The sequence below is a fragment of the Sylvia atricapilla genome, chromosome 1 (genome assembly GCF_009819655.1).
Source record: "Sylvia atricapilla isolate bSylAtr1 chromosome 1, bSylAtr1.pri, whole genome shotgun sequence".
NCBI lineage: Eukaryota > Metazoa > Chordata > Aves > Passeriformes > Sylviidae > Sylvia > Sylvia atricapilla.
Genome location: NC_089140.1, coordinates 36,886,020 through 36,902,280, shown reverse-complemented (window position 1 = coordinate 36,902,280; position 16,261 = coordinate 36,886,020). Strand labels below are relative to the sequence as shown.

Sequence of the window (16,261 nt, the reverse complement as noted above, 5' to 3'; positions counted from 1 at the left end):
TAGTAATTCATAAGTTGAGTACTTTGAAAAGTTTCAAAGCTTCAAAGTGATCATCTTGTTTTGGTTGTCTAGTTTATTCCTATTTATTATTTCTGTATGACACTCCAGGGGCTAATTATTTTGTATAGTGCTGCAAGAAATCACTCAAACTAGTTGGCTGAATCTTTCAGATATTGAGACCCTAAAATACTTCACAAGACTGGTAACCATTAACCATTTCCTTCAAGTATTAATTAGAAGTGAATTTTCAGCTGAATGGTAACCATCAACTGTTTCCTTCAAATATTAATCAGAAGTGAATTTTCAGCCCTGCTCTCCACAAAAAAACCCAAAACTAGACAGGTGAGTATACTGATGTTTCTTTTCCCAACAGCAATGGACCTTCAATGCTGGTACCCCAGGTCAACAATTTGTTTTACTAAATTGAAGATACCAGCACTCATGCATGACATATTATGTCAAGTATATTTTTTAAATCCTTTTTCTTAAAGATGCTTCTTCAAAACCAGAAAGGACCACAGTTCCAGAGGAACTGGTCCTGTTATTAATAATAACAAAAATTGAGGAAAATCAATAATTGAGAACATCATGAAGCAGACTGGAAGAGAAATTAAAAGCAAACATTCAGGTATTGAGGTGACAGACTGAAGTGAACAACTGATCACTGCTAGGGAATGATGTGTTGTGCAGTGTAGTCAGCATGATGTTCTTTCTTGTTCTGCACAAGGATTCATAAATCTACACGTGTCAGTTCTAACCTGATGGATGTGTGTTTGGAGTAGTGAAACCAGACCAATATTTTACAGCAGAACACAATTCGCTTGGCTGAGATCCTTGGAAATTTACCAATACCCCTTCTGCCAGTGAGGGGTATCCACTCAGCTCTTACAGCGCCACAAAACAAACTGAACTGCTGTTCCCACTAAAGCAGAGCGGGGCGTGCGGGGCACCTGTGCCGAACCTCGCCATCTGCCAGGCAGCACGAGAGCAGGTGCCAGCTGCAGCCTTTCCCAAGACTCCAGTTGTAGTTCATTAGTACTAGCTCTTCATAAGCTGAACATTTGTTGAAATTACTGGAAGCTGTTTTGATGTAGGTCCAGGCTCATACTCCAGAAGGCAGGCCTTGAATACAGAAGTAGGCACACGTACCTGGATGCACTAGCATTTCCATCATCTGGGTCCAAAACCTGATCATTCCTTAGCACTACAGTTTTACCATGTGTCTTCTGTTAGCTGGTTTTCCTGACAGCCCCACTACCTGGAGATTTGTGATCACACAAAATCTCAGTTTTCATATAAGTTTTTGAAACTAAGTTCCTGGTTGTCAATGTTGCTAAGAATATGTTGCGAGCATGAGTCTCAGAGGGTTCAAAAGCAGACTGATAATCACACATTTTAAAAATAAATTTATTAATCACATTTTTAAAATGTATTTTGTATGCTTAGATTAAGTAAAAAGTGCTCATGTCACATTCAAACCCAAGTTTTTAATTCGTTAGCAGAAGGAGATTTTGTACAGGGACAAAACTAGAATGATCTAACATCATTAGTAATGAAGGCAATTTATATATTAAAAAAAAAGAAAAATAAACACCAAGCCTCTATCTCAACTTTCATACCAAGTCTTCTGTCATATCTATCATTTAAAGTAATTTTGCTTTGCAAAAATACATTCATATTTATCTGCTTCTACAGTACATTCTGAGAGTGGGTATAATATGAAAACCTAAGAGTCAGAAGTTTATTATTGTTTTGGAAAATTATGTATTGTATTGATCAAGAATAGAAGTAATGGCACGTACTTTTCTGATATGATTTCTACTGTTATTTACCCAGTGGTTTTGCTGGGTGTAAGAGCACCAGAAACTTGTTAGTTCACTAACACAGAATATTTGTGGAAGAACTAGCAGATGCATACATACCTAGAAAGAGTCTTACTTCTGAAAAGAGGATAGCCCGAGCTTTAACCTGAATAAATATATTAATGCCAAAAGTATCTATTGTCAAGGATATTCTTAAATCTGTACCTTCAGAATTCCTGGCAAAATTGCTCAGGACATTGCGAAAACTAAAACTAGCTGCCTCTGTTTTTTTAGCATAAATTAGGAAAAAGCTTCCTGGCACTAAAACTTCCCAGGCTGTTGAAACTCAAGAGAATTACAGGTAAATGTCTCTCTTAATGGATATTCCAGCTGGATGCTGACTTACAAAATTCTGACAAGAATGAAGCTACCTGAGAACCACAAAGGACTTGGGCAGAATTTCGGAACCTGAGCTCAAGATTTTAACCTGAAGTTTGCATATAAGACGTAGGATGCCTGCAGTTTGGAAAACCCATTTCAGCCAACCTCTGCATTGGACCAGAAGCACTACAATCTTTACATTATTAAGACACTTGGGGATCTTCCAGTCAACTTGTCCCTGCATCTGAATTTACTGAAGGACCCAGTGGGGAAGGTAGTTTTGTGAATTCAGGCTGGTTTTCAGTCCAACATGGTACATATAATACCTTACTGAAAGGCCCTGAAGGCAAAGTCTCATTTTCAGCATTTCCTACTGGCACCACTCAGGTGTGCTGAGCACCTTCTCCTGTACCAAACTCTGCCAGTGACAGCTAATTGTGTGTATTCACTGGGAGTCAGCATCCAAGTCCTTTTAAAGGCTCTGACTGCAAGAGTGTGATAAACGAAGTGGTGTGGGAAGTTTTATATTGGAGAGTATGTGGTTCAGTCACAACTGAGTTCTTGTTCTCAAAGGTGCTGTACATCAAAAACTTAGTAGAAAATTAGTAAAAAACCTGAGATGAAACTTGAGGTATTCAACTGAATAGATTAAAATAGCTGAAGAACAATTTTTACAGGACTGATTTTAAAGCTTATCCCAAAGAAATACTTTATTAACTATAAAAACATAGATTTTTTATTTTTTTTTTACTGTATTTTGCATTGATAACCACCCCTCCATAGCCAGAATGTTGTGTTACTGTGGGACTTACAAAAAGTTGTCCCATTTCTGGGATTTCTAAATTTCTGGTGGACAGGAAGGAATGGGGTTTTTTTTGAGACAGTGGCATAAATTGTACCTGACAGTTTTGATTATCTAAGGGAACCAGCATCCTGACTCTTGGCCCTCTCCTGATCTCCTCGCTACACTCAAGACAGCTGGGTTTCAACAGCTCACACAGTTCTCTCAGAATGAATGCCTTCAGCAACAGGAAATATTTTCAATATTATCTGTTTCCCATAGAGACAAGTAGAAAAATAATTTTCTCATATTTAATAAGATGTGTAAGGGCATTGGCTCAGTATATATTAATACAAACCAGCAATCAGCAAATAAAGACCCCATGCCTAAATCTGATGCCAGCTAAACTATAGAAATGGGAGCTAATGGAATTTGAGTGCTAGAATCAGCCAGAAACCTAAACAGCCACTACTCCATTGTCAGCTAACAGAAAATTAACCTTATTTTTACAGGTTGGTGGAGACCATGCCATGTCTCAGGGAGACATCCATTCCACCAAAGAAAACAAATGAGGGGAACAAGGTGAAATGGAGCAGAGAGGGACCTGAAATGCTAGAAGGGAAAAGCAGGACTAGAAATGTACCACTGTCTCCAGTGTGTAGGAATGATTGGTCCAGGAGTCATGGTTTTATCAGACGTTAGAGTCAAAATGCTGCGCATGGAACAACTCTCTCCTAAGACGTGAGAACTTGCTGAGATAACGGTTTCCAGCATCTAAAAGCAGTGCCCATGCTGTGTATCTTCCAAATCATGTAATCAGTTAAATCTAGCATAACTAGAGCTAAGGAAGAGATCCAGTTTTTAACATTATGCCCCAATACCGCCATGTAATGACAGTTTATCATTAATAGACCCAGATTCTTCACCTGTCTCACTGTGCAACCACGTGGCTAAATTTGTAAATATAATCACGTTTTTAAATTATTTGCAATGGGAATGTTGCCCGAATAAGGACAAAAAGCGAAAGAAAGGCTTACAATTAGGTCCAGTAAGAACAAAGCAAATGCCATTTCCAGTTCTGGAGATTTTCATAGGAACAATGTTATCACTCCCATTGCCCCAATTCAAATGTAAATTAAGTACCACATTTGTTTAAATTAGCTAGAGAAATAGATACACAGAAGCAAATGCTGCTAGATCTGGGCTGTGGTGCATATCTGATGGCACAGCAAGGTTCAGAGTACTATGTTAACAGGACTGCAGCTTTAAAATGTCTGCTTTAAGTGTTAGCAAACCTCAGTCTTGAAATCTGTGCTACAGGCTTTCTGAGGAAGCACTAAATGGAGCAGGCAAAAGCTAATAGCTTTTTTCTTCATCTGCCTCTCCCCCCAAAAATAGCAGCAAACATAAAAAGCAAATTAATATTCTTTTCATTCCAGACATAATTTTCCTTTCTTAGAACAAACCCATTCCTATATTTCAGCTACATTGCAGATTTCTTACTCATGATGCCATACTCAGTTTTCAAGTAGACATCAACTGAGACATTCCAGTGAACGACAAAAAGTGGAATTTTCAAGGAAGAGACACATTTCTTTTAATTAAAAAAGTATAATAATTATAATTTTGCGTGGTTTTTAAAAATGTTTTTCATTAGAAAGCCGCCTAATGGCTGGAATAAACTTTGTGTATAATGCATTGATGGAAAATTGAGTCTCCAGTTCTGGTTCAAAATTAGTAAGAATCATACTCTACTGCTTTGCCTGCAGTAAGAAATCTCTTTTACATGCTCTCCAAAACAGCACAAATTTTTCAGTTGAGGTCTTCCTTCCAGAGAAAAGAACATCTTAAGTCACTTAGAGTAACACTACCTTAATTATACTCCAAGCAAGATTTCTCCTGTGTGCATTATTTGCTTATGATTTATTATGATTTCCAGACCTCATTTTACTTTGCTTAATCACTCATACTCTAAATTACACCTACCATTCTTCCCTCAAAATATCCCCAGTGAGGATGCTTTGAGGTGTAGTGAACTTGTCATTTGAAGTTTTCTTAAATGACAAAGAAAGGCTGGCTACACATAATCACCAGAATAGCAAAAGATAAACAGAGGACAAAGACTTAATTTCATTGTGTTTCATCAGCAAGTAGTTTGCATTGGGAGAGCAATAGAATTTGTACTGATTGAAAAAGTTACATAATCTAAATTTTTGTGCTCATATCTGTGACACATAAGTTTAACCAGAAATTTTGTCAGTGCTGGAGTGGTCCTTGCAAAGCAACAGCTTCATGACAGATATCTGTAATTTTCTGAGCTCTTTTCTTTGAACCAGTATCTAACTCTTCACTATTTTAAAACCATTTCACTTAAAAAACCCCAAACAAACAAAAAAATCCAAACAAATCCCCAAAGCTATAAATTATTTAACTTAGCTCCAGAACTAATATCTGTAAGAGCATTACAGGAGTCATTGTAGTATAATTTTTATTATAAATTTATATCATCTAAATATTTTAGAGACCACCCACAAAGGGGGTGGAACAGCCTTTCAGGCAAAAATGCAAACTCACGCCTTTAGAAAAGAAAAACACTTAAAAAATGCCTGTCTGTAAGCCCAATAGGAAAGCCCTTTTTACATGTAGAAAGTGAAAGTCTGAGTGCATACACCACTAAGTGCTTTGGCCCATCCAGTGTGGAAGTGCACTACCTACTACTTTCCCAGGAACGTCCCTGATTGTCCCAGGTTGAGGTAAGTTAGTGGTGTGGAGCTGTTAAGGAACAGTTCTGGCCTGGGAAGCCCCCTGGAAAATGATCAGTGTCTGATAACCCAGATAAAACCCTTTTCACTGAGACACAAATGGGAGTTCTGGGAAATGTCTCTGTTCCAGTTAAACTGGGATTGGTTCTAACAAGGTTGCTGGGACATTTGCTGTTGCCCAAGAAAGGACAAAACTGATGGGTGAAGGTTAATGTTTTCATAGCAATAAATGCCAAGAGCCCCCGGGTATATGAGGAGAATTTTCTGAATGTGGCCTTACCTCAGGGAAAGGGAGCATGGGGAGCATGGCCAACAGCCCTACCCAGGGAGCAAGGATGCAGCCCATCATCACCATTTGGACTGCAATGAATGCTTTGAAAGCAGCTATTGTTTGTGGCCTACATAAGCTGACAAAGTGCCTTCAGAGCTACTTGCCACCAGAGAGACATTATTATCATTATTATTATCTGGATTTGTTTCTCTGTTAGTGGTATTCGACCAATTTTTGCACAGTGGGCTTTCTTTGTATACTCTCTCCTAGACCTGCAGTCTTTTCTGTCAGAAGTTTGCTCTCTATAAAGAGTTCAGCAGCAGGTCACAGACCTAGTTTACAGATGAAAAGACAAATCAACAATCAACTTAGAGGAATAAGAAAACTCCACAAATCTTTAAGTAACCTATTGGAAAACTAAGAAACATGTATTTCTTTCTTTCTTTTTCTCTTCCTGACCCAGCATCCTCACTTCTCTGAGGTCATGCACCTTTATATGATTGTCATTTTTCCCTCAGATTTATCATAAATAAGTGATATTTAGACAAATAATAACAGGGATAAGAGAAAACAAACAAACAAAAAAATAATTAAAGGAGGTAAGAACAGGGCAATCTGCAGTTGGAATGCATACCACTGAGCCTTTGGCCACAGGTGTTTGCATTATTTCCCCCACACTAAATATTTTTCTCTTGGGAAACTGTCTCACCTTTAGATAAACTACGTTTATGGGAGATGTTTCATTACAAAAAATGAAAAGTTTAAAATCTGAAGAGTTAACGTGGAGCACTCAGATCAGAATGAAGGCTGGGTTAGAAACTAAAGATTGGACCAAAACTGAGCATTCCATTGATTACCATCTCATCTGCAAAAATCAAAGCCTAAAGATCCTCTAAACAATAATTCCAAAGGGAGTTTTTAACATGAAGGCATTTCAGGGCCTATCTGTTTCAATCTATAGGAAGAAATAATCAGTACACTTGAGGGAATGTTTTTGTTGATGAATTTTCCTAATTTGCAAAACCAGGATGAGTTGTCTAATCTGTTCTATGGGGTCTGTCAAGCCATTTCCTATACAGATCCTGAAACTTCCAAACTTCGAATCACTCTCAAAAATCTAAAATTATTTCCTATTTTTCCAACTGATTTTTATTCTAACCCTCTTCTTCAGATTGATCTGAAATTCAGAGAGACTAACCCTCTTTTACAGATTGACCTGAAATTCAGAGTCTCTTCCTTTTCTCTACAAACAGCACTAAATAATGGTGTGAGATTGAATATAACCTGAAATATTGAGTGACTTACACATGCGCTGTCATATGTTAACATTCATTTACGGATATATACACGTGTCTATGTACGTGTGGGAAGGAAGGACTTACCTATGTCCCAAGTGAGGGGGTTATTCTGTTCCATCTCCCTTTTCCCTATGACATACCAGATGCAGGCCATCCAGTGAGCGAGCAAGGCAAACATGGACATGAGAAGGGTGAGAACAATGGTGCTGTGCTGGGAGTAGCGGTCCAGCTTCTGAAGGAGCCGCAGGAGGCGCAGAAGCCGCACTGTTTTCAGGAGGTGGACAAGGGAAACCTGGGAGAACAGGGAGAGAAAAGCCCTTGTCAGCACTTACAAAGAGCTTGTCAGCAGCTTACTTCTGTCACACAGTTCTCTTGTTTCAAGAAAGGAAATTCTAAAGCTCTATGAAATGTTGCCCACACTTCCTTCAGCTGCACAGCTGACTAGACTAAATCTTAAGACAGCAGAGAACGGCAAAGAAGATGCTTAAAAAAAGTGTGAAATTTGGATGTGTAAATACGTAATTGCTATTTCTGATATAAACGAAACAGAATTGAAATACTAGATCTTTTATGTTGTCTTTTTTTAATGCAGTCTCCTTTCAGATTTAGCTTAAAATTTTGTGTTTGTGAAAAATGGATTCTTCCCAGCTCTAGAAGAGAAACACAATTGTCAAACTGACCAAAGATCATTTGATTGCAATATGAAACCACAAAATAAGTATCTCCAAGCACACAATGATTTTCATCTTCAGCTAACAGCAGACCTAATTTAACCATGTATGAGATGAAACCAGCCTATACTTTAGCATGGAAGAGGCAATAACAAATAGCAGATATTTTGCAGAACAATAAAGCCGAGAAGTTAGAAAAGGCTAAGATTTGTTCTTGAGATTTAATCCTGTGTTCAGGAACCTGGGCATATTTTTCTGCTCTGCACGAAGTAGTAGTCAAAAAAAGCCTTCATTGAAATTCTAATACTGCTCCTTAAATTCTAAACCTAAAATACTATTGCTTTCCAAGTTTATGTGGCAAAAGCAGCACCTAATCTGCTCAGTAGCCTAAGTATATGAAGTATATGTTTATGAAGTATATGGCTCTGGCCTTAGAGAAATTCCAGCATAAAGCAGGTAGTCTCTGGATGACCCCAACCTTTCCACAGCATCCTGCAACCTACATCCATACCATATTGTGCACAGCCCACAGTTTTGCAAGGAATGTATTTGGTTTGTGTTTCAGCTGTTGGGCAGACAATATACAGATTAGGATCAAAATAGTTTTAATGCATTTGTCTAAGATTAAATAGCCATAATTTTCATTAACAGTAAGTTTTTGCTTCTTCCTTCATTATTGAGACAGTAGGATTAAGGCCTGGTTGATACAGGATACCCACATCGGCTGAAAGAGTAACATCAGACTTGTGTCTTGCTACAGCACTCCCAGAGCACAGTAAAGAGCTCTCTCAAAAGCAGCTCTAAAAACACAGCTCAATCAGTATCCTTTTGCTAATCCAGAATACCTTGAAGATCAACCTTTCTGTTACCAAAGCTAATTAATCTGATTAAATTAAATTTTATAGATGTACATTCAACAACAGCTAGATCTGAGGTGACTGATACATTCTGTAACATCAGGTGTTTTTGATGTGTTCAAAAACTTAACTCACTGATTATATTCCACTCTCAGAAATTAAGTATGTGGGAAATCAGTAAAGAAGAAAATAAGAAATCTACAAGCATTATTTTTTTTTGTCACTACAGCTTTGGTAGTGCTTAAGTAATTCCCCCATGAGCCTCTTCAAAGGGCAGTATTTGCAACCCATTATTTGATGCTCTGTTTTTTCTCAAGAACTTTTATATTTTTTTGTCATGTACATAGTAAGAAAAAAAGAAAATCAACAAAAAAATGACATTTTTTCAAAATACATTGTTAAAATAAGATCTGACATTTGAGCACACAAACATTTACAAGGTCATTTCTTGCATTTCATTTCCTCATCTTATGCCATTCTCCATCTACAGTGCCAGAGAATTAGTTAGGTCTGTGGCCTTAAGCCCAAGAATATCTGCAAATCTAGGGCAGGAGGCTGCAAATATTTGAAGTAATTGCCATTTATGTATTACTACAATCATACAACTTTAATTTATAGTTATTCTTTAACTATCATGAAACTGTACCAACAGAGCCTCTATTTCAATGGTAATTCATTTCCCAAAGTCTCCTTTTCTTCTCTCTCATGAGCTTGTTTGAACCAAATGTGTTTCTGTTGCACTTCTAACATAAATGGGTCCCTATTCATGACTGACTCTTCAAGGTGTAGCGGTAACATACAAACATTTGGATAATCATTTTGTATATAATGATTGTATATGTGCTATGGCCTACACATTGGAGCCTTCCTCTTCCCATGGGAGCTGATGTTCTATGACATCACAATTAAATAATGACAGCTTTGGTGAAATTATTATTATTTTTTTTAGATTCTTTAGAAATTGCCAAAGGACTGTTAGAATTGTATGTGTGCCCTGCCAGTTATCTGTCTTGCCTAAATCCTGACCATTTTAGTTAAGCTACAGATATAAAGACAGTGAATATTCTTTTCACATCATAATATTCTTTTTAATGTGGAAGTAGGTTTCATTTTAAGGCCTAAGGACTGCCCTATTTCAAAACAATTTCTTCATAAAATTGAATATTATTGCACTGAATTTTCTCATTAGTCATGCCACATGCTCTTCTGGTATTGTGCCCAATATGTCATTGGAAGACCTAAAATGCTATCAGGCAGCTTCTTTTTCTATGTCACAAATTTAGGAAGACAAAATAAGGAGTCAGCACTCATACTTGTGCTTGCATAGATTTTTCTTTGCCCACAGATACAAAATCATCAAAATTTTCCATTTTGTTAATCATTTTAGACTAGCTGGGTTAACCTTTTTCTGTCAAAAGGACAGGGACAGAATTTTATCTGAGACTAACGCAAACTCAATCAGCATAGTCCTGAGAAAAAACAAACTTGTTACAAACCAGTGATGAAATTCCTGCTTGGAAGAATAATCTCCTACCAAAAAAAAAAAAAAAAAAAAAAAAAAAAAAAAAAAGAGCAGGATACATTTTAAGAAATGACAAGTGGGAGAGATTTTTAATAATTTTTCATCCAACTGGTTAGTTGCTTTTCGTCAAAAAATTTTACTCTTGCACTATTGATAGCTATTCAAAAAAGAGCAATTCAATCATTATAGCTAATGCTTAATGGCCTGGCTTTTATGGCAACATCTGACACTGTATTTCCTCAAATTAAGGGATCCTTTCTGTCAGATGAACACAAAGATGGAAGGAGCTGGGATCACAGCATGCGCTGAGGATAGGCAGGAATGTGCCTGTGGTCTCAGATCTCTGAGGAGTCCCTGATTTTAACGGTAGGGCAGAATCCATGTAAAGGTGTAAAAGCAGTAGAGCCAACTCATACAGTTTAACTTTTGTTTCTTTCAAAATATATACAAAGATAGCAAAAGACTCCACAGCATTTACATGCACTCTGGCTTCACCAATCTCCAACTGGGGTATGACATATATGTGCCATACATACGTAGGTATGTATGGCACTATACCTATGACTTGCAGAATTTAGAGCATCCCTAAAGGTTTGGCCTTTGTGCTGGGGCCTGAGCAGCAAAGGAGTGAGAGGCTCCCTGGTGCCCCTTCTCACCGTTCTGTTGAGGCAACATCTGAAAGTCGATGAAGTGAAAATCTGAGAACAGACATGAGGAAATGGCTTATTAAATCATGAAGTCTGAAAACAGTGTAATGTGATTAACACCTCCCCCCGTTCTTGAAACTGTTGATAAGTCATTGTCATCTTGAGGTTTACATTAACAGTTGCCAAGTCTTGTCACAACAGGAGATATGATAGAGTAAGGTACTGTGTTCCCATCAAGGAATCATGCAGAGGTTTTATTAAAGGAAAAAGTTCAAAAATACAACAGGAGATGTGTATTAATCATATTATGGCAATATTTTTAATATTGTGACATTTTAGCTGTAAAAGTAATAATTGGATTGTACTTTATTTTCCAGAATTAAGTATCGAAAGCTTATCAATCCTTCCAGTGGGGCAAAAAAAAAGCCAACCTGTTTTCAGGTTTTTAAATTTTGTCTTTGACAGAAAAAGTAAACACAGTTAATGTAATGAAAATAATTGATAGAATTTGAACCAATACCATCATGCTGGCTGTTTGGTTTGAGTGTAAGGGATAAACTGAGATAGTAACTTTAACAGAAATACCTTTTAACAGAAACAGTGAACAATGTGAAACCATTAACTATCAGGTTTTAAAAAGCATCTACACCAGCATTAGATTGATGGTTCTTTATGTAATAAATGACATGAAAAGGGAGTTTACTGAAGGAAATGGAAATAAATGACAAAATCTAACAAGATACCCTACATGGCACCCTTCCTGACTAGTGTTTTTCTATTTTGGAGTTTTGGTGGTGTTTTTTTTTTTTTTTTTTTTTTTTTTTTTTTTTTTTTTTTTTTTTTTTCTGATATATGTTTATCCTATCATCTCTGTACTTGTTTGTAATTCACTTTTAAAGAAAGTAAGATTGAATGCATCTGTTTACGAAAGATCAAAACTGGGATTTGGAAAGTGGACCACTGAAAACCTTAGTCTTTGATGGCAAAAATCCACAAAATTAAGAAATCTCTGCCAACATTTTTTTCAAAACCTAATACTGATTCAAGGGAGGAGGAGGTGTTTGCGTTTTTGGGGGGGTGGGGATCGTTTGCTTGCTTGTTTATTGCAATTTTGCTTATTAGATCCTTACTATACAAAATCCAACAGGACTAGCAGAATAAAAACTTTTGTCTTATCATAAGCAAGCCAATGCAAATGTAACCCATCATGATTTTGACATCACCTAATTTTAGAACACACATTTTCAAAGCAGATTAAGCTTTATGTCATTACATTCCTAAAAAAAAAAAAGAGTTGAAACAAAAGTAAAAGTAAATGACAATTGTAAGAAATACATGTTAGAACACAAAAAAATAGTAGTCATGCTGTAATTTTTTTCACTAAAATTCCCAGAAGTAAAGAGAAAGAGGATTCCTGGCTAAATAAACATGCTGACCATAACAATGATTTACTTTGCCACAGTAAAAATTTATGAATCTTGAAAAATTAAGGACTGAATTTATGCACCATAAGAGAGCAAAAGCCATAGCAAACTGTATTTGAGTACAGTAATTAAATATGGAGCTAACATAGATGCTACTGTTTACAAAGCAAAGATAATTGAATTAAAAAATTGATACACCCAGGGTGAAAACACACCACAAAGTTGTAAAAGACATCTAGGTATTCTAGTTAATTCAGTTTTTGTCTCCAGATCTGGAGAAAAAAGCCTCATATCAACAAACCCCCTCTCGAAAAAAGAAAACAATTAAGAAGACAGGTCAGTACTTACCACAGTGACGTTGAAAGCATAGAGAAGATCAAAAGGAAGTGCAGCAATTAAGTCAATGATAAACCATGTAGTCACATAGTGGATACAAATAGATCTTGCTTCAAATATCACTTGGCCAGACTTGCTGACATATGTTGTTCGGAAATTTAAAATAATATCTGCTTGACAAAGAATGAACAGAATCAGAGACAGAGATTTCTTAATTCCTGGGCACAACACCAGTAATCCAGCATAATGCTGATTGTTTTTCTTTTGCATCATAAATATCAGATGGATAATCTAATACAGAAACAAAAACCCTGCAGTGGTAAGAGATGCACATACATGGAGTTAAAGCAATGAATGCAATATTCTTTTCAACGAGTAAACAGAATGTCAAAAACATTTATCCCTCACTGATTTTAAAAGGGGTTTAAATAAAAAAGAACATCCACACACATTGATCTAAAAACTGTACAAATACTGGTATTTTTCTAAATGAAAAAAAAGAAGTGTATTATTTTTTCCATAAAATTTAATTACATTTCTTTTGACATAATGAATCATTAATTATTGTATTAAAAATATGTGATTTAAGCTCTTTTAGTGAAAACTGCTTAGCACAGATGACAAATGTCATCCTCAAGGATAACTATTTTTTTATCAACTGAAAAATGCCAAACACGCTTGAAGATTAGGTCTATGGTGGAGATCACAGAAGTGATATGAATTGCTTGGTGACTTGTGTATTTTGTATGTTCCCGTCTAACATTCCAGGATGCATGTCTTTCAGTATGAGATATACTTTTGATGTGTCTTGCCAAAACACATTAGCACTCGAAGAAAAGCTCAGGTCTTGACAACAGATCTCAATTATTTTCATGTCCTACAAGACAAAGACTATAATCTGTCCTCAAGCAATGCACCCTGATTCTACTAACATTAGTGAGAACTACTCATGTAACTTTTATAGTGTCAGAAAAAAGTGTAGCCAACCATTAAGTCTGGTGTTTTACAGCAAGATAGCTTTAGGGAGAAAAAAGAGATTGATTTGCATTTCTCCCTAGAAGTTCTTTAGGTAGACTACACTAAAACTGCATAAAGTATAACCTTTTTTCCTGCTAACCGTAACATGCAAGAAGACACGAAACAATCTTTTCCCCCCACAATGCAGGCAAAGAAAAGAGAGAGAGGTTCAGCACACAGAGAAAATCATGTTGGATCATTCCTTTGGGGTATCAAAAAAGATTCCTTTAGGATAAATTTTGATCAAATCCCCAGCTGTAATGTTCTGAGTCTGAAAAATAATAATTTGCCAGGTTTTACCAGCAGAAAATGTTTATGCTGTCTCCTGCAGCTTGAAGCTGGACAGCCTGCTATGATTATTTGTCATACTGCTTAACCCATACTCTGCTAGTAATAAACTGATGGTATTTCCAACAGTCTGACCTTGGCCACTCCCCGCCTTTGACCCAGTAGAGTTAAGTCGCCTAAAGTAATGAAACCTTTGGGGAATTTTTCAGTTTTTTTGCGCAGTGTTGATGCTGCAATTTTTTTAGAATTTAGTGCAAAACCATAGCACAAAGTGACCCAGACACGTATTGGAGAGTATCTGGTTCCACAGACTGAGGTCTTGCAGGTTATAATTGGTTCATTGTTTAGGAACTAATATTTTCATTCAACCAGGTCTTTAGTCTGAATAGAACGTATAAATAAAATTAGATATATAATAATTTTAGATTACCTCATGAAGTACTCTCAGCTGTCCCTGCATTCTTAAAGCTACAAAAATGTTATGAAATTTTCATTAATTAAGATAGGAATATAACATAATTTCACATGGTTCATAATGAGCAACAGAGTGAGTTTAAGTCCACAGGTGCATTGTAGAGACATTTGGTTACTAGCCACATTTCCAGATTCAGTATGGCAGCACCAGCCACATACAGAACACCTCCTTGAAAATTTGTTTCATAGAGATAAGAAGGATAAAGATATTTACATCACCAGTATTTTGAAACTTCTCATTTTCATGTCTCACAAAATCCAAAGTGTAGTTATCAAGGTCAGAAAAAGTATTTGCTTATTTATTGCCCATTAGGATCTGTGAAACAACTAAAGCTTTAACAGAAAAGGAGATAAATCCTTGTTTTAAATGCAAGTACATCCAATACACCAAAGGCTTATCAATGTGCATATGCAATTCACTGTTCAAGATTGAAGAGATTAGAAGTTTTTCTGCACTGCACCCTTTTCTGTCTTCATATCAAAGCAAGTTAAGGCAACAGTACCAGATAATAGCTTTATAAAAAAAAAAAAAAAAAAAAAAAAAAAAAAAAAAAAAAAAAAAAAAAAAAAAAAGTAAATGCTAAGGGCTTCTTTCTGCATCCAGCTTATTAGATAAAAGTCTAGAGGGTGGGAAGTAAGTGTGATCCATCTTGTATTTCTTGACAACTTTCTGAGCTATACTTGAGTGTATACAGTTAGTGTATACAGTTTCCTCATCTGGGCAATCTTATTTACAGCTTAACTGCTGTGCTAAAGTGCTTACTGAGAAATCTGTAAGGGAAAAACAAAAAAACAACTCCTGAGGCAAAAAACTTCTAAGAGCACAACAAAATCTTAAACGCAAGTTTAGAAATCACCATTTCTTCTGAGAGATTGTATTATTTCTAGGAATTATATATTCCACAGTATTTTTGCAATTTCTGTTTAAAAACTGGAAGATTTACATTTTCTTTTTTTAAATAAATGTTTTATCACTATCAAGATCTTCTAAAAATACTAATGCATTATTTAATATTTTAGAAATTGTTTGTTAATCTTATTGTGCAGTAGCTTCTACAGACTGATGGCAATTTAAAGAACAATCTGAAATTTAACACAAGCATCAGTAATGTAAAACTTCAGAGATTCCAGATTACTCAAGTGCTTCAAAACTAATGATTTTCTCTAGTGCTGAGTTTGGTCCAAACACTCTGAGATGAAGGGAGTTTTAATAATTTCCTTCAACATGAAAGGCAACAATTAAAAGTTTCCACCTGTAAGCCATGCAAGAGGGATGTTGAATCTCTGAGCTGATTCTTAAATTTTATATGAAGTGACTTCAATATATTTGGATAATTAGTTGGTTAAAATTTTTCCACAAGAAATACATTTGAATATACTATCTATAGGTATGCTCCAACAAAAACTTCATATTTAAAAAAGCCTGTGCAAACTTCATATTTAAAGCTGTGTTTGATATGTTTCTTTCAGGCTGGGACAAATACTACAATCCCTCTTTTGCTTTAGCGTCTCTCATAACACAAAACCCAAACATTACTAACAAAGGTTACTAAGGAGAAGTCTCAATATACTTTATTGCAATTTTTTTTTAATGTGAGATAGGAAAGTATCATTTTAACTGGCCTTGTGAGCCACACATATCGTGTGCTCAGGAAAGCAGAATAGAGCATTTAAATAATGTCTCTGCCTTGAGAAATGTCATTACAAAGTTACCTAAAACTAAAGCAGGA

General features: G+C 36.0%; 1 protein-coding gene across 1 annotated transcript in view; it reads right to left on the bottom strand.

The window, feature by feature from the left end:
* KCNH8 (potassium voltage-gated channel subfamily H member 8) overlaps window positions 1-16,261 on the bottom strand; it is a 176,634-nt gene that overhangs the window by 58,980 nt on the left and 101,393 nt on the right. Inside the window, exons 6-7 of the mRNA XM_066318197.1 lie at window positions 12,765-12,922; window positions 7,380-7,587 (exon numbers count right to left, since the gene is read on the bottom strand). Of these exons, the coding sequence (XP_066174294.1) occupies window positions 7,380-7,587; window positions 12,765-12,922 (366 nt within the window). The remainder of the gene's footprint in view (window positions 1-7,379; window positions 7,588-12,764; window positions 12,923-16,261) is intronic.